The 24,831-nt window shown below is 36.2% G+C and overlaps 1 protein-coding gene across 1 annotated transcript in view; it reads left to right on the top strand.

Moving 5' to 3' along the window:
• The window catches only part of LOC148551118 (uncharacterized), a 42,463-nt gene extending 19,459 nt beyond the window's left edge, over positions 1-23,004 (top strand). The window contains exons 2-3 of the mRNA XM_088494711.1: positions 21,680-21,848; positions 22,862-23,004. Coding sequence (XP_088350837.1) covers positions 21,680-21,848; positions 22,862-23,004 — 312 coding nt within the window. The remainder of the gene's footprint in view (positions 1-21,679; positions 21,849-22,861) is intronic.
• Positions 23,005-24,831: the final 1,827 nt, after the last annotated feature.

The following is a 24,831-nucleotide window of genomic DNA, read 5'->3' as shown; positions in this document are numbered from 1 at the left end:
ATTTGAATTGGTTGCATTTTATCAACCAAAATTCTGTTTTAGTGTGTATTTTTCTCTCTAAAATTGTGATCTTTGTCTTGCTTAATTCTATATTTCCATAATTTGATGTATGCATACACTTACATGATTGAGGCCTTTGTTTCACTGAGCTTACATACCCATATGGCCTTAACCCTTTCATTATCCATTGCAAACCAATTTTGAGCCTATTTTACCCCTTTGTTCTTTACTTTAGCTCATCACTAACTCTAAGCGGAAAATAATAATGTCCTTAATTTGAATCCTTAGTTAGCTTAGACTAGTGAGAGTGCTTATGATTTAAGTGTGGGAAATTGGGTTTGGAAATATTTGGTTTGAGAATTGAGTATGTTAGAATTTTCTAAAAATGTGAAAGAAATGTTTAGGACATGTTCATGCATTCAATAAATTAATTATATGCATTGAGAAAAATAAAAGAAAAAGAAAAAAAGAAAATATATCTATATATATATATAAAGAGAGAAAAAGAAAAGAAAAAGTGCAAATAAGAGAAAGGGGACAAAATGCCCCGAAGTAAGTGGTGAAAGCAATGCATATGTACGGTACTCAGAATTAGAATGCATGAATAATGTGGAAAACATGGTTGATAGATAGTTAGAATTTGTATTGTGATTACATGGATTGTCTAAAGTTAGGTGGAAAGTTTAAGTTAATTAAGGATTCAGATTTTAGTCCACTTGACCAAATACAATCCTACCTTGACCTTAACCCCATTACAACCCTTAAAAGACCTCTTGATTTGTGTATTTGTGCATTAAATTTATGTTAATTGTTAGATGAATAGCAAGCCTTAGAAAGCAAGGTTAGTAGAGAATTGAGAGAATCGAACCTAAAAACACTTGAGTGATTAGAGTGTATACACTACCAGTGAGGGTTCGATGCTCAATTCCTTGTTCCCTGCTTTCATGAGCTATTTTATTCTTGCAAGTCTATTTGTACTTCATTTTCATGATTTGAATTAGTGAAATCCAGTTCATATTTCCTCTTGAAAGATTTGTTTACTTTTAACCCTCGGAACACCAATCAATATTGGAAATCAATGACTCTCGTGTCATTAACCATGACTTGACAATTACAAGAGCAAACCCAATTAGTGAACCTCTAATGGTGAGATAAGTCAATCGGGCTTAATCAATCTCAATCCATAGGTCTTACTTGTTAATGAAAATGAGATTAATTAAAATCTCTGAATTATCAATCAATTCGGATATTAGTAACTAAAGGTCACCTCAATTACTCAATTCCAAGCCAAGAGTGTAAAAATCTACCTTAAAACTAAGAGAAGTATTTTCACAAACACTTGGAGGGCATAAAAGTAAAACATGGTAAAATTGCAATAATAATAAAATCTAAAACTACCAAATGCAAGAATGCAAAAGCAACAATTAAAAGGAGCAACAATAAGCATGAAAACATAAATTGCATTAAAGAAAATCAAAATCAACAAGAGTTCATAAAATTAAAAGTGGCAAAATAGAGAAATTAACAAATAAAACTAAGAGAATGAAGACAATGAAATAAGGAAATGTAAACAAACCTATCCTAAAACAAGAATTAAAACCTAAACTAAGGGAAAAACTAAATCTAAAACCTTAGTTTCTTGAGAGAAGAGAGAGATTATCTCTCCAGAGTTCTAACCTAAAATATGGTATAAAACTATTCTATGATTACTTGGTTGATTGTTCCTTGGTTTTGCCTTCAAATGCTTTAGAAATGAGTTGGAATAGGCCCAAAATTGGCCTGAAATCGCGACGCACGTATTTACTTAAGTAAATCACGTGCTAACTGTAACACCTTATCACACAGAGCTTTATGCTTAAGCCGTAAAATAGAGGTGATGTGGTATTACGACCTCTAAAATAAAATATATACATAATAATAGTTGAAAGAATTTATAATCGAAGAGCCTTGAAAGAAAGTTTAAACAAAATCGTGAAAAGAAAAGCGCAACGCTCACGTAAACGGTTACTTGCATACAAAACAAAGTTAAGACATATGTATATATATAAAATAAAGGGAGGAGTGTAAAGAGATACAGAATATCAAGCTCCAGGCCCAACCTGCAGAGCCAAGACCAGCCGAAGAATGTTTACTTAAATGTATATACATAACAACCCAGCAATCCCAAAATGCATAAAGTAAACTCTTAGTTCTCCAAAAAAACCTCTAAGAGGGATAAAAGTGAAACATATAAAAGGAGAATTCTATACATATATATACATATACATAACAATACTCAAAAGACAATATCCCAACTCCGCTTGGGATAGGAAACTCTAGACACCTAGCGAGGTGCCTCTCAACCTGCATCTGAAAAGGACAACTGATAAACCACTATTTCATGGTTTATCTTGTGCTCAATTGAGTGGATTTTATCAACTCTTTTCCCACTTATTCATAATATTTGCATGGTTTTATATTTCCTTCCTGATTTTGTGCTATGATTGAAAACATGCTTCTTTGATCTTATATTTGCTTATTATTAATCCTCTCTTATTACCATTAGATGCCTTGATATGTGTGTTAAGTGTTTTCAGAGATTACAGGGCAGGAATGGCTTAGAGGATGGAAAGGAAGCATGCAAAAGTGGAAGGAATACAAGAAGTTGGAGAAATTGCTAAGCAGTCCAGCCTGACCTCTTCGCACTCAAACGGCTATAACTTTAGCCACAGAGGTCCAAACGACGCGGTTCCAGTTGCGTTGGAAAGCTAACGTCCGGGGCTTCAATTTGATATATAATATGCTATAGTTCCCCTGAAGCTACGTGACGCGACCGCGTGCTCCATGCGGCCACGTCGCAGTGACGGAAATCCAGCGTGGTTAAATTCGAGACCAGCAAATTCTGGGCTGTTTTCGACCCAGTTTGCGGCCCAGAAAACACAGATTAGAGGCTATAAAGTGGGGGAATGCATCCATTCATAATCAAGCTTTCACATTCACAATTTTAGGAGTAGATGTAGTTTTTAGAGAGAGAGGTTCTCTCCTCTCTCTTAGGATTAGGATTTAGGACTTCTCTTAGTTTTAGGAGTAACTCTCAATCCCAAGTTCTTTATTTTTATTTATTTTTCCAATTGGCTTATGAACTTTTCCATGTTAGATTTTACTACTTTGAATGTATTTTATTTGAGGTATTCCAGATATTTATGATTTTAATTTAGCTTTCTACATTCTTGGCTTTGGTTAAGGTAATTGGTGACGCTTGAGCTGTCAAATAAAACAGTGGTTGAAATTGGCAGATTCTGATTGAACTAGGATTGCTCTAAAGCTAGTCTCTCTACAGGAGTTGACTAGGACTTGGGAATCAAGCCAATCAACCCACTTAACTTTCCTTTGTTTAGTAAAGGCTGACCAAGTGGGATTAAAATCCAATTCTCATCATAATTGATAAGGATAGGACTTCCAGTTCTTATACTTTGTCAAGAGTTTATTTTATAGTTATTTATTTATCTTATTCTTCTTATGCAACATACTGCTTCCTTACTTTCTAAAACCCCTAATTTACAAGACTCATAACCAATAATAAGAACATACCTCCCTGCAATTCCTTGAGAAGACGACCCGATGTTTAAATACTCGGTTATCAATTTAAAAGGGGTTTGTTACTTGTGACAACCAAAACATTTGTACGAAGGGATTTCTGTCGGTTTAGAGACTATATCTACAACGCGACTGTTTTTATGAACTTCTTTACTGGCAAAAATCCCAACGTCAACAACATATGTATCGGATGAGAACTAGAGGTTCTCAGCATGGTAATGGTTCCAACATACATAATATATAAGGTCCTGGAAAAGCCAGAGGCGATCCTCTTCGACGCTCAGATTTAAAACTTAGAATTATAATTTAAAACCATAAACAAGATAGGTTATCTAAGGCATTTAGGCTCTAATCCAATTTTAACTTAACCCCTCCATTCTTACTTTCCTCCAATCCTCCAAGACTCTGGTGGAACTGCCCTCGTCACTCCTCCGCCAAAAAAGAGGCAACTCAGTTGCAAAGACATACAATCCAGACAAGGAAAACACAGGTAGAAAGTAGATACAATAGGTAGAACATATAGCAAATAAGCATAGTGGATCACATAGGCAAACCCGAATAATGCAAAATCAAACAAGACAAAACATATGCATATGATGTATGCCTGCTCTATGGCTGATGAGTCTCATCTGTCGGTTATAAAGCCAAACCCGACATGTCTGGTAGCTAATCCTGGACAGTCCCTCCGTGCACGCATCATCAAGAGTCTGTGCATTCAAATTCAGCTCATTAGGGAAATTTTCGGGGAGTTAAAGTGCCTGGCCACATCTTGCGATGTATGGTCAACAGAGTATCGAGTCTCAACCTAGAGTAAGTGGTGGCAAGCCACTGCATCTACCTAGAAAAACTCGTATTTCAGATAAAAAGAAGTGCATAAACCAAATAATCATTCACATTCAATCATTCAATATCATCTTAGCCATTATTCATCACACATTCAGTGTTTTAGCACTTCTTAAGCTTAAAATCACCACTTTACAATCTTTCTTCACTTTCAAGTTACCACCCTCTCAAGGATTAACCCCCTCACTATGATTAAAACTAAGCTTTAGGATCTTAGAGAGTAAAATTAGAGGTTTAAAGGTTAGAAAATAGGTTGAAGATCACAAAAATGCATTTTCTCAAAAACAGGGGTCTCGTGTACGCGAGTCCTATGCGGGTACGCTAAACTGAATTGAATGGCCGCGTACCCATGGCATATCTCGTGTATGCGGGGTGTAATTTACCCAACTCGCGTACGCGATCATTGTCCGCGTATGCGAGTCCCCCTGGATAAAAGAGAAGCCTCACGTCGCGTAGCACTTGCCCACGTACGTGAACCTGAAGAATCCCTTCTTGCATACGTGTACACATACACACGCTTGCGTACGTGAGACGTCTGGACAAAACAAAATGTCTACATCGCGCGTGTGTGTCGCATACACATACTGACGTTAGGATTTTTGCCAGTAAAGAATTTTATGAAAACAGTCGCGTTGTAGATATAGTTTCTAAACCAACAGAAATCCCTTCGTACAAACGTTTTGGTTGTCACAAGTAACAAACCCCTTTAAAATTGATAACCGAGTATTTAAACCTCGGGTCGTCTTCTCAAGAAATTGCAGGGAGGTATGTTCTTATTATTGGTTATGAGTTTGTAAATTGGGGTTTTGAGAATGAAGAACAAGTAATTTAAATGTAACTGTAAAATAAATAAATAACTGTAAAAAAACTTTTGGCAAGGTATGTGATGACAAGTCATCTTAGCCTAGTTTCACTAGCCTTTTTCTTTTGTTTTCAATTGATTTTATGCACTTTCTTAAGCCATAAGCAAGCCAATTGGGTAGATTTCCATGTTTCCTTTGATTCAATCAACCATGGATGAATTCATACACTTTCATGAGATTTTATGCTATAATTGTCATATATTATGAAAGAAACACAATCTTATGATTTGGGGCATAGCTTTGATTGTTTGATTGATTGATGATAGGTGAAAAGAGTTTTGAAGAAGGTTGAAGGAAGAAGGAATGGCTAGGAGCAAGAGAGAACAAAAAGTTTGAGCCAAAGTTTGCCTCAAACTTTAGCTCAAACTTTTAGAAGAGTTGAAAATATTCCAGAGGAAAAAAGCTTGAGCCAAAGTTTGCCTCAAACTTTAGCTCAAACTTTTGGGAGAAAAGCTGGAGTCAACGTTTGCCTCAAACGTTTTGGCAAACGTTGGCATCACAAAACCAACACCCTGGAGGAGAAAAGCTTGCGCCAACGTTTGCCTCAAACTTTTTGGCAAACGTTGGCGCCACACTTGCACACCTTGGAGGAGAAAAGCTTGCGCCAACGTTTGCTTCAAGCTTTTTGGCAAACGTTGGAACCACACATATACACAAGGAGACCAATGTTTGAGCAAAAGTTTGACCTCAAACTTTAGCCCAAACGTTGGTAGCAGCAAGTGAAGCCATTTGGTATAAAAAGCTTGAGTAAAAGTTTGCCTCAAACTTTTACTCAAGCTTTTATGATTTACAACCCGGTTCACAATGGATCTTTCTCCAACTCCAAGAGCAATCAACCAAGGCCTTTATCAACCCAATTCCATCAAGAGCAAAGGCCCAATTCAAGGCTTAATGACCATTTGAAGAAAGTGTATAAATAGCTTAGGATTTAAGTTTTAAAGGGAGCTTTTCTTTGGAGAGAATTTCGGAACACTTACAGAGAGCTCACCTTTACATTTTTGAATTGTTGCTTTAGAATTCTAGAGAATTGGGAAGGAGAATTGATCTCTCTTCTTCCTTGTTCTTGCTCAGCACTCTTTACTTTTCTTGTTTTGGATCTTGGGTGGAGAATTGAAGAAATTCTGTTTCAATCTCACCTTGAGATCTTGTTTAAATCTCTGCAAAATTGAATTTCCATTTCTGTTAATTGCTTCTTCTTCTACTCATTCTGCAACTTACTTTTATTTATTTCCGATTGCATCGTTCTTGTTGGATCTAGGAAGGTAGTGAGATCTAGACTCAGCTATCTAGTCTCTTGAGTCCTGAGATCTACAGTTTTCAATTTCAATTTCCTTATTTCGTCGCTACACCAAGCTTTTTCTCAATTCCGTTTTAGATCCGGTTTAATTCAAGTCATCTTCTACTTTTCTGTTTATTTCATTTTACTTTTCCTTGTTTGATTTCTGCAAATCCCATTCCCAATTCCCTTTATAATTCAAGCCATTTACATTTCTTGCACTTTAAGATTCTGCAATTTACATTTCTTGCAATCTAAGTTTCTGCAATTTATATTACTTGCACTTTAAGATTCAGCCTCTTTAATTTCTCTGCACTTTAAATTCTTGCCAATTGTCCTTCTCCCTTTTAATTTCATGCAATTTAGCTTCTGTCAAACACAAATCACTCAACCAAATCTTGATTCGCTTGACTAAATCAACCACTAAACCAAAATTGCTCAATCCTTCAATCCCTGTGGGATCGACCTCACTCCCGTGAGTTTTATTACTTGATGCGACCCGGTGCTATTGCCGGTTAGTTTTGTGTGTTTGGAATTCGTTTTCCGAAAATACACATCAAGTTTTTGGCGCCGTTGTCAGGGATTGAAATAGATTGACAATGATTAAGTGAAGTGGAGATCTAGATCAAGCACTTTTTCTTTTCTGTTTCTCTAATTTTTGACTGACACACTAACTGTTTGAATTTTTGCCTGAGCTAATTGAAACCTCACTTTAGCAATAGAGTGAAGTTCTCTTGGTTTAACTTGCTGAGTATAATTCTCATAGCTTGATAAATCAACGAGAGAAGTGATTTTCGATCATTAATCTCTCAAGTTTACCAACTGTTTGACACATTGCGTTAACTAACCCTTTAATCATATCCTGGCATAAATATACTCTATCTTCATTTGAATTGTATGTGATTGTGCAGACCATGGAAGGGAACTCAATGAATGCCAGTAATCATGGGAGCGATATCCCCACCTTAGATGACAAGCAACCACTCATCACCATGAACGACATTGCTCAGTGGTTTGAAGCTTTCCCACAAGGAAACATCATCGGATGGGAAGAACTAATGAGTGAACTCCTAGTCAAGCTGAAGCCACCTCAAAGAACTGTTAAACCAGAGGCAGGAATGCAACCATTCGCACAAGAGAAGGAAATTGAAGGTATTCATGTAATCATGGCCCAAAGCGAGCAGATACATCAACAGCTTAAGCAACAATTGGAGCTAATTAACAGAAAAATAGATGAACTGCAACATGCTGTGGCAAATGCACAGAACTCACCTCAAAATCCCCATTGTTGGAATCAACCTGAAAACGGTTCTGGAGTAATTAACTATGAGCAATAAAGTCATGAGCGATCACACTCTCCAGATAGCTCATCAAGCACATTCCAACGTAGGACTCAGAATGATGTGTACAACCCACCCTGGAGAACTCAATCCAACTGGAGGGGGGTTGAAAACCAAAATCAAAGACCAAGGGACTTCAACTGCAACAACCCCAATTTCAAAAACCAGCATAAAAACCACCCCCACAACAACAACCATCATGCACCACCCCAATGCACACACTTCTAACCCCATCCTACCTCACAACTCGCCCAAAATGACTCTCATCAACCATCACAGTTGACACAACCACAACCAATTCTAAACTCTCAAAGACTCTATGTTCTAGAAATGATGATGGAAAGATACATGAAGGTTCAAGAAATGATAACAGTAGAGCAGGAGGAAATAAGGAAAAATCAAGAGATGATAAGCAGGAACCAAGAGGCCTCACTCAGAAGAGTTGAAAGGCAAATGGAACAACTGGTTAAAAACCTTGCTGAATTGGGCGAGAGAGAAGCAAATATATCCCTAAGGGCCACTGAAGATGACCCAAAGAACAGTGAAAAAGCTGCTGGGTTGAAAGGGAAAGCAGTAGGGGAAGAAAGTGAGAAGGCTATGAAAAAGGAAATAATCATCAAAGAAAGACACCACAGAGGAATTCCACAAAAAGAAACAGAGGAAAGGAAGCCCATAGTGAGAGGAGGAAACCAAAGGCAACAGAAACCTCAACTTCCATGATCAGAGGATGAAGGATGTCAAGCTAATGACAATAAAAGAGCGCTTGTTGGGAGGCAACCCAACCTGAGGTAGTTTTCTTTCCATAGTTATTTTAATAAAAAGGTTAATTAACTTCATCTATATTGCAAGAAGCTAAGTTTGGTGTTACACACCAAAATAATATAAAGGAGAATAAAGGATTCTAAGTTTGGTGTTCCACCAAAATCCCATCATAAAACACATTCTCACTTTCTGCATAATGCTAGCTTCAAGCATCTAGACGAACTAGCTAACTATTCTGCTGTTTCCTAGTCTTTAGTTCTATTGCTTTTGAAAAAAAGAAAAAGAGTTCCACACATGGTTAATCTGATGCATGAGAACCATTGGCAAGGTACTAAGTTTGGTGTTCCCACACCAAAGTAAGTTCAAAGGCCCACAAATAAATCATGCATGCTAACCATTGTTTCTAAGTGCTTGGGGAACAAGAAACTTTCAATATCACTGCAGAGTACCATACAAACTTTTGGGAAGATTTAGCATTATCAATCAAAGAGATGAAAGAGGAATGTGAAGACCAGCAATGATGATGAGGAAGAGGACAGCAAGTAGACTCCAAAAGGTTGTATTATTCATTATCAGATATTGCTGTGATTGAAAGTTATATTATACCCCTATCTGTCCTTCTGTCTAATATAGTTTTTTGCAATTCAATAAACAAGATGCTTGATCATTTACAACACTATCTCCAAAACTTGTTTGCACTCAATAATTAAAAAAAAAATGCATCACATGAAAGTTCTTTGAAAAGAAGGGTTGAGGAATTAAACAATTTTGAGGCAAGCAAAAGATTAGGAGAAGTGGTGGTTCTAGTTGTATGATTATGTATTGAGGTTGCATGCTTATAAAAACTTGCATGGGAGCTCATAGGCGGGACATAGAGTTCAAAGAAGTGTTGTGGAGATTCTCAAACATTTATTGATCCAAGAAGCAGCAAACAAAACAAAAGAAAATAAAGAAAATACAAAAACAAAAAGAACATGGCCCAAGGCTCTGAGCATCAATTACTAGGAAGAAAAGAAGAAAGAAACAAGAACTCAAAGAGTTGTTATCCTAGTAAATGCTTGTGGTCAAATTGTGTCAAAGAGAGAGGCTTGAGTAAGTAAATCCTTAGGGGTGCTTTAACGCCTAATACCTTAAAACCAACTGGTTTAGGAGTATTGATTGAAAGCTTATCTAAAGAGCCGCTTTGAGACATGACACTTAGAGTCAAGGCCAAAACACAAGAATCATAAGCTGCTTCAAGGTGATTACCTATAGAGAGATCTCCATGATATTATTTGGATGAAAGTTCTAAGACCTAAGACTCCCAAGATGTAGGGACTAGTAAGCACTGAAGCCCTTGCATGAGCATATAATGTAGAGTTCACCCCACTGTCACTTGATCACTTCACTCACAGGATAGTACATGTAATTTTTCAAATCCATTCTGATTGAAAGAACCTTTGAGCATAATTCCTTTCTTGCTTGGGGACAAGCAAGCTTTAAGTTTGGTGTTGTGATGACAAGTCGTCTTAGCCTAGTTTCACTAGCCTTTTTCTTTTGTTTTCAATTGATTTTATGCACTTTCTTAAGCCATAAGCAAGCCAATTGGGTAGATTTCCATGTTTCCTTTGATTCAATCAACCATGGATGAATTCATGCACTTTCATGAGATTTTATGCTATAATTGTCATATATTATGAAAGAAACACAATCTTATGATTTGGGGCATAGCTTTGATTATTTGATTGATTGATGATAGGTGAAAAGAGTTTTGAAGAAGGTTGAAGGAAGAAAGAATGGCTAGGAGCAAGAGAGAACAAAAAGTTTGAGCCAAAGTTTGCCTCAAACTTTAGCTCAAACTTTTAGAAGAGTTGAAAACATTCCAGAGGAAAAAAGCTTGAGCCAAAGTTTGCCTCAAACTTTAGCTCAAACCTTTGGGAGAAAAGCTGGAGCCAACGTTTGCCTCAAACTTTTTGGCAAACGTTGGCATCACAAAACCAACACCCTGGAGGAGAAAAGCTTGCGCCAACGTTTGCCTCAAACTTTTTGGCAAACGTTGGCGCCACACTACACCCTGGAGGAGAAAAGCTTGCGCCAACGTTTGCCTCAAGCTTTTTGGCAAACGTTGGCGCCACACATATACACAAGGGGACCAACGTTTGAGCAAAAGTTTGACCTCAAACTTTAGCCCAAACGTTGGTAGCAGCAAGTGAAGCCATCTGGTATAAAAAGCTTGAGTAAAAGTTTGCCTCAAACTTTTACTCAAGCTTTTATGATTTACAACCCAGTTCACAATGGATATTTCTCCAACTCCAAGAGCAATCAACCAAGGCCTTTATCAACCCAATTCCATCAAGAGCAAAGGCCCAATTCAAGGCTTGAAGACCATTTGAAGAAAGTGTATAAATATCTTTGGATTTAAGTTTTAAAGGGAGCTTTTCTTTGGAGAGAATTTCGGAACACTTACAGAGAGCTCACCTTTACATTTTTGAATTGTTGCTTTAGAATTCTAGAGAATTGGGAAGGAGAATTGATCTCTCTTCTTCCTTGTTCTTGCTCAGCACTCTTTACTTTTCTTGTTTTGGATCTTGGGTGGAGAATTGAAGAAATTCTGTTTCAATCTCACCTTGAGATCTTGTTTAAATCTCTGCACAATTGAATTTCCATTTCTGTTAATTACTTCTTCTTCTACTCATTCTGCAACTTACTTTTCTTTATTTCCGATTGCATCGTTCTTGTTGGATCTAGGAAGGCAGTGAGATCTAGACTCAGCTATCTAGTCTCTTGAGTCCTGAGATCTACAGTTTTCAATTTCAATTTCCTTATTTCGTTGCTACACCAAGCTTTTTCTCAATTCCGTTTTAGATCCGGTTTAATTCAAGTCATCTTCTACTTTTCTGTTTATTGCATTTTACTTTTCCTTGTTTGATTTCTGCAAATCCCATTCCCAATTCCCTTTACAATTCAAGCCATTTACATTTCTTGCACTTTAAGATTCTGAAATTTACATTTCTTGCAATCTAAGTTTCTGCAATTTATATTACTTGCACTTTAAGATTCAGCCTCTTTAATTTCTCTGCACTTTAAATTCTTGCCAATTGTCCCTCTCCCTTTTAATTTCATGCAATTTAGCTTCTGTCAAACACAAATCACTCAACCAAATCTTGATTCGCTTGACTAAATCAACCACTAAACCAAAATTGCTCAATCCTTCAATCCCTGTGGGATCGACCTCACTCCCATGCGTTTTATTACTTGATGCGACCCGGTGCACTTGCCGGTTAGTTTTGTGTGTTTGGAATTCGTTTTTTCCATAAAAACACCATCAGTATGAGAAATTAGAAGTCCTATCCTAGTTATCCTTATCAATGATGATGAAGATTGAATCTTAATTCCACTCAGTTAGTCTTTACTTTAAGTAAAGAAAAGTCAAGTGACTAATTAGTTTGATCTTCAAATCCTAGTTAATCCCTAATGAAAGATTGGGATTATTGAAGTTCAATTCAATTAGTAAAGATAATGATTATCAATCATGTTTGAGTTTGATAACTCCTGAGTTACTGATTTCTTAACCAAGACCAAAAGGGAAAAGTAAATCTACTGGAATAAAAATGTCTTTAGATTGGAAGCAACAGTAACATGAATAAAAGAAAGCAATAATAAACTGAAATACCTCAAATAACATTAATCATATGTAACATGGAAGAGTTCATAAATTAATTGGAAAAAAATAACTAAAAGGAACATTGAACCTGTTATTGCAGAAGATGAAATAATCATAAAGTGAAATGAATCCTAATTCTAAATCCTAAGAGAGAGGAGAGAATCTCTCTCTCTAAAAACTACATCTAATCCTAAAATTGTGAATTATGAGAGCCTGATCATGAAAAAATGTATTCCCCCACTTTATAGCCTCTAATCTGTGTTTTCTGGGCCGCAAATTGGGTCGGAAACAGCCCAGAATTCGCTGGTTGCGAATTCAAACACGCTGATTTTTCGACACTGCGACGCGTCCACGTGGAGCACGCGTTCGCGTCACCTAGCATCAAGGCAACTATGGCATATTATATATCAAATCGAAGCCCCGGACGTTAGCTTTCCAACGCAACTGGAACCGCATCATTTGGACCTTTGTAGCTCGAGTTATAGTCGTTTTAGTACGAGAGGGTCAGGCTGACAGCTTTGCAGTTCCTTCAGTTTCTTGTATTCCTTCCGCTTTTGCATGCTTTCTTTCCATCCTCTAAGCCATTCCTACCTTGTAATCTCTGAAATCACTTAACACACATATCAAGGCATCTAATGGTGATAAGAGAGGATTAATATTAGCAAATATAAGGCCAAAGAAGCATGTTTTCAATCATAGCACAAATTCTGGGAAGGAATTGTAAAACCATGCAAAAAGTATGAATAAGTGGGTAAAGAGTTGATAAAAACCACTCAATTAAGCACAAGATAAACCGTAAAATAGTAGTTTATCAACCTCCCCACACTTAAACACTAGCATGTCCTCATGCTAAGCTCAAGAGAAGCTATAAAGATGAAGAGGAATGGTAAAATATATGAAATGCAACCTATCTATATGAATGCAACTATATGCAAAATGTTTTTATCTACTTGGTTTAAAAATAAATAAGTTCTCCAAGACAGACATAAATCAGATTTCACTAATTCAAATTATACAATAAAAGACAAGTAAACTTGTAAGAAGATAGCTCATAAAAGCAGGGAACATAGAATTGAGTACTGAACCCTTACTGGTAGTGTATATCACTCTAACTCTCAAGTGTCTAGGGTCAATCACTCTACTCTTCTTTAGTCATGCTTTCTAAAATTTGTTCTTTACCTAACCAATCAACAATATTTAATATACCAATGCAAACATCATGAGGTCTTTTCAAGGTTGTAATGGGGCTAAGGTAAGGGTAAGGGTATATGTATATGGCTAAGTGAGCTTTATAAATTGAATCTTTAATTAACCTAAGCTTTCACCTAACATACATATACTCTATATAACTCTAGAATCATGCCTAGCTACCCATAGTTTTCACTTTTGCATTACATACTCATGTATCAATTTTTCTTTAATTTTATCACATATGCATTGATCTTTTATTAACTTAATATTGGGTAATTTTGTCCCCTTATTTATTTATTTATATTATATATTTTTTCTCTTTTTCTTTTTCTCTTTTTTTTTCTTTTTCTCTTTTTTTTTTTTAGAGAGACATAAAAACTAGAATAACATATCAATGCACATGGAATTTTTAATTTTCTGTTTTACATGAGTAGGTACCCAAATTTTCCAATATTCAAAATTAGAAACATGATACATTCCCTTATTAACCCAAGTTCCCACAGTTTCCCCACACTTAATTGTTGCACAATCCCTATCTTAAGCTAACCAAAGATTCAATTGGGATATTTAATTGTTTTTCTGCTTAAGGCTAGTGATGTGGTAAAATACAGAATAAATGGGGATTAAAAGGCTCAAAGTGGCTGACAAGGGTGATTTAAAAGGTAGACTTATTTGGGATAAGTGAGCTAAAATCAAACAATGGCCTCAATCATATACAAGCATGTAAATACACTAAATAATGGACATATAGATTGGAACAAAATATAGATTACAATCATAGAGATGGAAACACATAGGAATAAAACATTTATGGTTAAATAATGTAACCATATAAATAAGCTCAAATCTCACAGGTTGTGTGTTCTTTAACTCAAAAATCATATTCCAAATACAACTTCAAACAATTTGAATACAAAAATTTTGATTTAAATTAGTGAAATACTATAAAATTTCTTGAAAAAAAAAATATTACTTCAACCAAGTAGTACTAAATGCATAAAATCAAACAAACATGCAATTAAATATGCAAATGCAACAATGAATTAACAGAGAAAATAAAACATTGGTGTTGAGAAGAAGATAACTAACCCATGGAGATCGGTATCGACCTCTCCACACTTAAAGATTGCACCGTCCTCGGTGCATGCTGAGATGTGCAGGTGGACGGGTTGTTCCAATTGATGCTTTTCTTCAAGGATTGTACAGATGGACTTGTTTGTCTCCCCTTTTAGAAGTTTCTCCCTTTTTTCGTCTTCGGTGGCCAGCCTGAAAGAAGAGAAAAAGAAGAACAGTAATACCCAGAAGTAAAGATAAGAAAATAAATGAAGTATGGGTGGTAATGCCAGATGATAAGGGTCTCAATTACATGGAAGCTTCAATATGTATGTGAGAAAACAATAGAAGCCATGGCATACCAATGGTGCAAAACTTGCAATAATGGGGAAGAGAGTGGGGGAGGAGAGATAATATAAATTCATGTCAATGCAAAAGTAATACAAATATAAAAGATTGGCATTGATTTAAATAATATTACTCAATCAGAATTAAACAAGTCACCAAGCACCAAGAAAATACCAGAAAAGATGTAACAGTTGAATAAGAACATTTGAACAACAATGGTAAAATAATAAATTTAGAAAAATAAAAATATGCAATGAATAAAAGTATGCAAATAAATAAAATAAAATAAAATAAAAATGAAAAAGGATGAGAAGTTAAAAAGATGAAGAAAAAGAAAGTAAGAAAGGAGAGAGAAAGAAGAAAAGATAGAAGAAATTAGGATTTGGGAAGGAAAAAGATAAGATATTTTTGGCAGAGTTGGATGAGCTGTGCGGCGCGAGCGACGCGGACGCGTGGGGTACGCGAGCAGCGCTTAAATGATTCGACGCGGTCGCGTCGGTCACGCGGACGCGTGACATGATCCATGCGAGTGGCGCGAGGGCAGCCGCGTGCTCGCACAACTCTCTGTTCGAAACTCTTTTGGCCAAAATATTGGGTGACGCAGTCGCGTGGTCGACGCGATCGCGTGAATGGCCTTATTTCCAATATGATACGGACGCGTGGGGCACGCGTTCGCGTGGGAGGGCTTGGGCTTCCAGCACGAGTCCAGCCCAATTCCAGCTCAACTTTTGGCCATACACCCTTTTTACGTCGATTTACAGGGCCACGCGGTCGCGTGGGTGACGCGGACGCATGGGAAAGCTATTTTTCAATTGACGCGGTCGCGTCGGCGACACGGTCGCGTGGGTCAAATTATGCTAAAGGCGTGCCTCCAGCCACGCTCTCGCATGACTCTTTGTTCAATTCTTTTCTTCCCAACGCACTAGTGATGCAGACGCGTCAGCGACGCTGCCGCGTCGCGTGCGTGTTTTTTTTTTTTTAATCTGAAAAAAATGCAGAATGCAGTGTTAATATGAATGTGATGCAAAACTCCAGGTTCAATATAATAAAATAAAATAAAACTCGAAAACAAATAAAACTAACTAAAAATGAAAAAGGAACGATCATACCATGGTGGGTTGTCTCCCACCTAGCACTTTTAGTTAGAGTCCTTAAGTTGGACATTTGGTGAGCTCCCTGTTATGGTGGCTTATGCTTGAATTCATCCAGAAATCTCCACCAATGTTTGGAATGCCAACAGCCTCCGGGATCCCAAACAAGGTGCAGAAAGCCTTCAAGTAAGTTAAAGCAAGTGACAAGGCCCCAAGAGTGTTGATTTCTAGACTGAATTCCGGGGTCCCAAATCTTACTTTTGTACCCGTCTTCTTGTTGAGCAATATTGTTCCATCCGTGTGGTTCAGCTTTAGAATTCTCATTGAAGCATCCAAACAACTTCCTAGACCCATTCAATTGAGCTCTGCACCAACTTTTACGTTTAAACTTAAAGCTTCCAACCATAATGAACCTTGCAGGACAATTCTTACCACTGACCATCTTCCTCTTACTCTTTATGCCACAAAGAGCTCTAAGTTGACCGTCCGTCTCCAGTAGCCCATATTCAAGTGGAATTAGAAAGCTAAGGGATATGAATTTTACCCACTTGAATGTTGTAAAGGATGATGGCAACTTAGGGGAGGAGTCTCCAATAACTTTGGCAAGGTGATTTCAAGCTCCACTCCCTTGTGCTCTTTGACAACTTCCACCTCTTTGCAAGTTTCTTCAATATCAACCTCTTCCTCTTGGTAGCTTTTTTCTAATTCAATCTCTTTTTCATTACTCACCAAGGACATGGGAGGCTGTGCTTCTTCTTCTTTAGTCTCCATCTCTTGATCGGCCTCTTCCAAGTCCTTAACCATGACATGCCTTGGAGGTTGTACACCCTCCTTAACATCAAATGCAACCATCTTGGAAGGAGGCTCTATGTCTTGACTTTCCCATGGAGGTTCAGCATCTCCCAAGTCTTCAACCAATTCTTCTTCTTCAATAATTACAGCTTCCTCCACTTGTTCCAGTACAAAGTCATGTTCCGTACTATCCACTAGAGTTTCTAGTATCTCCTTCATGCTGTGTTCTTCATTAAATTGCCCACATAAAGCCATGGGGGTTCCTTGAGTGTCCGAACGTCGGGAAGGTAGTCTATTTATTGCTTGATTCAATTGGTGAAGGGTTGCTTGAAGTTTTGCACATGTTTTCGTGAGACGATCCGTTGATTCTTGTTGCGCTCGGCTATCAATAGTAGGATCATAGTACTCTTGGATTGATGGATATGGAGATGGCAAATATTGAGGTAGTGGTTCTTGGGAGTAATTAGGTTGGAATTGGGGTGGTTCTATATATGGTTCATATGGCTCATAAGGTGGTTGGTATGGTGGTTGAGGGTTAGGGTCATATGGAGGTAAATGGCAGAAAGGGGCTTGTGAGTTTGGTGGTTCAAAGGTATGTTGGGGAGGTGGTTCATAAGCACAGGGTGGGGCTTGTTGGTAATTACAAGGGGGTCCACCATATCTATCAGCTTGGTATGCATTGTAGAGTGGTCCTTGCCCATGATATCTTGGAGGGTGTTGTTACCTAAAGGGTTGATCAGATCCTCTTGGCTCCATCCATCTTTGATTGCTTAGACCTTTATGCATATTCCTGTTATAGCTTCCACTCCTTTCAACAGATTTAGAACCAAACTCAAAGCAAGAGGGGTGAGAATTCATGGTAGCTAATAAAAATTAAAAATTAAAATAAAAACGAATTTAAATTAAAAGGTTATTTAAATTTTGAATTTAAAAAATTTTGAAATTTGAAATTTGAAATTTGAAATTTGATTTTTGAAATAAGATAAGATAAGATTTTTGAAAAAGATATGATTTTTGAAAAAGATTTGAAATTTGAAATTTGAAATTTGAGTTTTAAATTTTGAATTTTTGAATTTAATGAGGAAAGAGAAAAACAATAAAATGACACCAAACTTAAAATTTTTAGATCAGAACGAAGAAAACAACTAAGAACAACTTGAAGGTCAAGATAAACACGAAGAACAACTTGAAGATCAAGATGAACACTAAGAAAAAATTTTTTGAAAAAATTTTTAATAACTGGATAAAAACCAATAACCTCTTAATTTACGAAAAAGAAAAAATAAAAACAAAAATAAAAACAAATAAACAGGTAAAAAGCAAATATTTACAATAACCAATAATAAGGCACACGTTTGCAATTCCCCGGCAACGACGCCATTTTGACATTAGGATTTTTGCCAGTAAAGAATTTTATGAAAACAGTCACGTTGTAGATATAGTTTCTAAACCAACAGAAATCCCTTCGTACAAACGTTTTGGTTGTCACAAGTAACAAACCCCTTTAAAATTGATAACCGAGTATTTAAACCTCGGGTCGTCTTCTCAAGGAATTGCAGGGAGGTATGTTCTTATTATTGGTTATGAGTTTGTAAATTGGGGTTTTGAGAATGAAGAACAAGTAATTTAAATGTTACTGTAAAATAAATAAATAACTGTAAAATAAAATTTTGGCAAGGTATGAGAAATTAGAAGTCCTATCCTAGTTATCCTTATCAATGATGATGAAGATTGAATCTTAATTCCACTCAGTTAGTCTTTACTTTAAGTAAAGAAAAGTCAAGTGACTAATTAGTTTGATCTTCAAAATCCTAGTTAATCCCTAAGGAAAGATTGGGATTATTGAAGTTCAATTCAATTAGTAAAGATAACAATTATCAATCATGTTTGAGTTTGATAACTCTTGAGTTACTGATTTCTTAACCAAGACCAAAAGGGAAAAGTAAATCTACTGGAATAAAAATGTCTTTAGATTGGAAGCAACAGTAACATGAATAAAAGAAAGCAATAATAAACTGAAATACCTCAAATAACATTAATCATATGTAACATGGAAGAGTTCATAAATTAATTGGAAAAAAATAAATAAAAGGAACATTGAACCTGTTATTGCAGAAGATGAAATAATCATAAAGTGAAATGAATCCTAATTCTAAATCCTAAGAGAGAGGAGAGAACCTCTCTCTCTAAAAACTACATCTAATCCTAAAATTGTAAATTATGAGAGCCTAATCATGAATGGATGCATTCCCCCACTTTATAGCCTCTAATCTGTGTTTTCTGAGCCGCAAACTGGGTCGGAAACAGCCCAGAATTCGCTAGTTGCGAATTCAAACACGCTGATTTTTCGTCACTACGACGCGTCCGCGTCGCCTAGCGTCAGGGTAACTATGGTATATTATATATCAAATTGAAGCTTCAGACGTTAGCTTTCCAACGCAACTGGAACCGCGTCATTTGGACCTCTGTAGCTCGAGTTATAGCCGTTTTAGTGCGAGAGGGTCAGGCTGACAGCTTTGCAGTTCCTTCAGTTTCTTGTATTCCTTCCGCTTTTGCATGCTTTCTTTCCATCCTCTGAGCCATTCCTGCCCTGTAATCTCTGAAATCACTTAACACACATGTCAAGACATCTAATGGTGATAAGAGAGGATTAATATTAGCAAATATAAGGCCAAAGAAGCATGTTTTCAATCATCGCACAAATTCTGGGAAGGAATTGTAAAACCATGCAAATAGTACGAATAAGTGGGTAAAGAGTTGATAAAAACTACTCAATTAAGCACAAGATAAACTGTAAAATAGTAGTTTATCACATGCCCCTCAGGAATGGTAAAACATTGTTTAATTTTTGAAAAAGTACTTTTACGTAAAACTTTTACATACCAAACGATTTCGTTAAAAATCATTTTTAGTTTGTTCTTTGAACGACATAAACTTCAAGAACCCAATTTTAATCTAAGACAAGTTTAGAAAAGTTTGAGGGTTTGGAAGCCGAGTTATGGCCCGCTGAGTTCAGTCAAAAATCAATTTTTCTCAAAATCACAAACCTCTATTTTTACCAATTTATCAACTCAATACCAACATTCCAAGCTTCTAAACAGCACCAAAATAAACAAAACTATATCTCAACACTTTTCATTCCCTCAATGACACACCAATACACAATTTCATTAAGTCCAACCCAACAATCCATATTCACTACAATTTTATACATAATCATCAATGTATCATTATCATTCATCAAAATCATCATTTCATCAAACATCAACCACATTCATATTAGTAACCATCAAATCAACCATACCACATAAATTCATCACATATTACATCAACTAAAACCACTAAATATGCACTGAACACGTAATTTAACTTATCCTAGGTCGTCTAGCCTAAGTTTTCACGTTACATTATATATTATTTACGAGAAACCAAAATCATACCTTGGCCGATTCCTCCCTATGCCAAAGACACCTCAATTTAGCAAAATCTCAAGCCTCCACCACCAAGATTCCAGCACCCAAAGCTCAAACCAAACTTCTAATCTCCCCAAATATGTTCCAATGTCACATATATACTACCTAATTCATATAATTACATCCATATGCACAAGTACAATACCCAACCTCATATAATCAAAGAATTCACAAGGGTTTTGAGGGTTCTTACCTTACCCATGCATCAATCCAACAAAACTCACTAATTTTTTCAAGTTAATTTGATCCTAAAACACCAAAACAACCACAAATCTCAATACGCATAGTAAAATTTTCAAAAATTAGGGAGAAGAGATGCTGAGAATGAAATCAAAATTTCTTTATCAAATTGGTTAGTGGGATTTGTAGAGCTCGACGTGGTGGATACGTGGCCGCAAACGGTGCAGCGATCGGAGCTCCGGATTGGAAGTTATATGAGTTTGAATGACAGGTTAGGGTTGTGGAGCTCTCCCTTGGTGTATTCAGCGTGGAATGAAATGTTTTTGGTGAGAGAGAGCTGAGTTGGTGTATATGGGTTGGGTCTTGGGCCCGGTTTAGGCCCGGTTTGACCGGTTTGGCTTGCTGGCCCAATTTTGAGCCAAATCTTTAAAATTAGTGCCGAAATTCATATTTTTAATATTTTTATCTCATTGGATTAATAAAATTTTATTTTCTAATTTTTTTATGAATAATTAATTTATTGAATAATTATTACTAATTATGTGGGGTTTACATTGACAGTCATGCTTATGCATGAGGCATGCGTACATGCAAATTGGCGATTTTCTAAAAGATGCGTATGCATGTGGCATGAGTACGCACAACTGGGCAGATTTTCAAAACTTCATTTCTTCATGAATTCTCCACTTTTACATGCCTTTTCTTCACTTCTTCAAGTCATCCTTGCCTTCTAATCCTGAAATCACTCAACAAACACATCAAGACATCGAATGGAATAAAAATGAATTGAATTTAGTGATTTAAGGGCCATAAAAGCATATTTTAATCGTTAAGAACAATTAGGAGAAATTCACAAAATCATGGTATTTTAGTGAATAAATGCAAGATAAATTAATGAAATCCACTCATTTCAATCTAAAATTTATCATAAAATAGTGGTTTATCAATATCATAAAAAGAATGAAGCTTGTTTTAAAAAAACCTTTGTTAAAACTGAAGCTTCAACTTTTAATAATAGAAGATTTCAAACATTTTTCATCATTTTGAAAAATCTACAAAAGGAATCATTGTCAATCATGCAAAAAACATGGTCATTCATCTCCTCAATGTTTTATTTTTAAAAAGAAAGTTAGAAATAAAGTTTACAAGGTTGTTAGCAATTTTAATTCTCTTGGGCAACCAAGATGGTTTAACATCAAAGAATCCAAATTGATTTGGATACCTAAGGTCACCTAAAGTATTGTGTAGATTTACCTTGCATCCAATAAGAAGAAGGATATGTGGTACTTGGACAGTGGATGCTCAAGGCATATGACCGGAAAGTCTACATTCTTCATCAAACTCAACAAGTACGATGGAGGTTTTGCAACTTTTAGTGATGATGGAAAAGCAAAGATCAAAGCCGTAGGTAAAGTTGGTAAGAATTTTTTCACCATCATAAATAATGTATTCTTGGTTAATGGTTTGAAGCACAACCTTCTAAGCATTAGTTAACTTTGTGATTTAGGATATTGGGTTACTTTCAAAAGGTTAGAATGCTTAGTTGTTAATGAAAAATCTGGTGATGTTTTGTTTGCCGCAAAAAGATGTAATAACGTGTATGGTCTTACATTAGAGGAACTTAAAGAACAAGATGTCGCATGCTTTACCTCCATGGAATTGGAAAAATGGTTTTGACATAAGAAATTAGGACATGCTAGCATGTTTCAAATTTCTAAACTTGTTATTATAAAGGATATATTTAGGGGTCTTCCTAAAATTCAATTAGACAAAGATGTCACTTGTGATGCTTGTCAAATGGGTAAACAAACCAAAAGTTCTTTCAAGCCCAAGGAAGATATTTCAACTAAGAGACCATTGGAGTTGCTACAGATTGATCTTTTTGGTCCTACTAGAACTCAAAACCTAGGAGGTAAACACTATGGCTTAGTTGTGGTTGACGACTATACTAGATTTGATTGAGTTTTTTTTCTAGCTCATAAGAATGATGCCTTTTCAGCCTTCATTTATTATTTTATGCAAAAAGATTTGAAGATTACTTCTATTAGGAGTGATCACAGAAAAGAATTTGAAAATCAATATTTTGAATCATTTTGTGATGAATTTGGTATATCACACAATTTAGCTTATCCTAGAACACCTCAACAAAATGGTGTGTGAAAAGGAGAAATAGAAGTCTTCAAGATATGGCTCTAGCCATGCTTTGTGAAAGTGATATACCCAAATTCCTTTGGAATGAAGCTATAAATACAACATGTTATATTTTAAATCGAACTACCATAAAAATTAAAAAAAAAAACCTATGAGCTATGGAAAGGAACTTTTTCAAATCTAGATACTTTCATGTCTTTGGATGTAAATATTTTATATTGAATACAAAAGAAAATCTTGGAATATTTGATCCAAAGTGATATGAATGTACTTTTGTAGGATACTCAACCACTAGCAAGGCTTATAGAGTATACATTAAAGAATATAGGACAATTGAAGAAACCATACATGTTACTTTCTGTGATTCTAATTCTGTTTTAAGTGTTGTAGAAGATAATGATATTGGAAATCAAGCTGAATAGAACCTAAGTAGAGCCCAAGTTTAAGATAAATCAGAATCCTTGCAAGAAGTCCCTGACTCTGCAGAGCAAAATGCAAGAGACAAATCCATTTTGTCTCCTACCACGACAGAAAATTCTAGAAATCTCAATAGTCTTGAACCAAACTAGACCAGACCAAATCTACTCTCATATCACCCAAACCCAGAGAATAGAAGTTATTAAAAACCCATCCACAAGAATTTATAATAGAAGATCCATCACAAGGTGTCACCACTAGATTCTCAAATACAAGGAGGATAGAACAAAATAATCTTGTCTTCATTTCTTAAATTGAACTACAAGATGTGGAGAAAGCCCTTGAGGATCCATCATGGGTCAAAGCAATGGAAGAAGAGTTGATTCAATTTGAGAAAAATGAAGTTTGGACATTGGTGCCAAGTTTCAATGGGAAAAAGGTGACGAAAACTAAGTGGATCTTTCAAAACAAGTTGGGAGAAGATGGTAGCATTGCAAGGAAGAAAGCAAGACTAGTGGCTCAAGGGTATGATCAAGAAGAGGGAATTGACTTTAATGAGTTGTTTTCTCCGGTTGCAAGAATAGAAGTAAGAAGATTGTTACTTGTTTATGTTGCACACAAAGGGTTCAAACTTTTTCAAATGGATGTCAAATGTGCCTTTTTAAATGGTGTTATTGATTTAGAGGTATACGTGGCGCAACCTCCTGGTTTTGAAAACAAAAATGTTCCAAACTATGTTTTTAAACTTTCAAAAGCTCTTTATGGTTTGAGACAAGCCCTTAGAGCTTGGTATGAGAGACTTAGCTCTTTCTTATTGAAAAATGATTTTCAAAGAGGCACCACGGATAAAACTCTTTTTATTAAAAAATCTAGTGATCATTTCATTCTAGTTCAAGTTTATGTGGATGATATCGTGTTTGGATCGGCTGTTGCAACCTTGTGTGCTAATTTTAGTGCATTTATAACTAGTGAGTTTGATATGAGTATGATGAGAGAACTCATATTCTTCTTTGGACTCCAAATCAAACAAACCCCTAGTGGTATTTTTGGGTACTAAGAAACATATGTCAAAGAGTTGGTTAAGAATTTTGGTTTAGAAAATGCTAAGCCAATGAGCATACCAATGCATCCAAAATCTAAACTTGAAAAGGATGAAAATGGCAAAAATGTGGATGAGACTAGGTTTAGAGGAATGATTGGATCTCTCGTGTATCTTACTTCCTCTAGATCGGACATAGTTCAAAGTGTTGGAGTTTGTTCTAGATTCCAATCACACCCTAAAGAATCCCATCTTTCAGCCGACAAAAGAATCATGTGATATATAAATGGCACTTCTGATTTTTGTTTATGGTATTGGTGCACGAAATTGTGATGTCCAGGCTCGAACAATCCCTGGCAACGTGAGCAACTTGGTACGCGTAATCGTGATTACACTTTAATGATGTAAAATTCATGGCTCTTTCTTTCCCTGGCAATGGCGCCAAGAACATGGTGCCAATACAATGGTTCACAACTTCGATACAACTAACCAGCAAGTGCACTGGGTCGTCCAAGTAATACCTCGAATCCCACGGAGATTGTTGGTATGAAGCAAGCTATGGTCACCTTGTAAATCTCAGTCAGGCAGATATAAATTGACAATGGAGTTTTCGAATAATAATTAATAAAATAGGGATAGAAGTACTTATGCAAATCATTGGTGAGAATTTCAGATAAGCAAATGGAGATGCTTTTCGTTCCTCTGAACCTCTGCTTTCCTGCTATCTTCATCCAGTCAGTCTTACTCCTTTCCATGGCTGGCTTTATGTGATACATCACCACTGTCAATGGCT

This window comes from Arachis ipaensis, chromosome B7 (genome assembly GCF_059453495.1).
Source record: "Arachis ipaensis isolate K30076 ecotype BB chromosome B7, ASM5945349v1, whole genome shotgun sequence".
NCBI classification, from domain to species: Eukaryota; Viridiplantae; Streptophyta; class Magnoliopsida; order Fabales; family Fabaceae; genus Arachis; species Arachis ipaensis.
The sequence above is the reverse complement of the archived record's forward strand: the minus strand, read 5'-3'. Positions and strand labels throughout refer to the sequence as shown.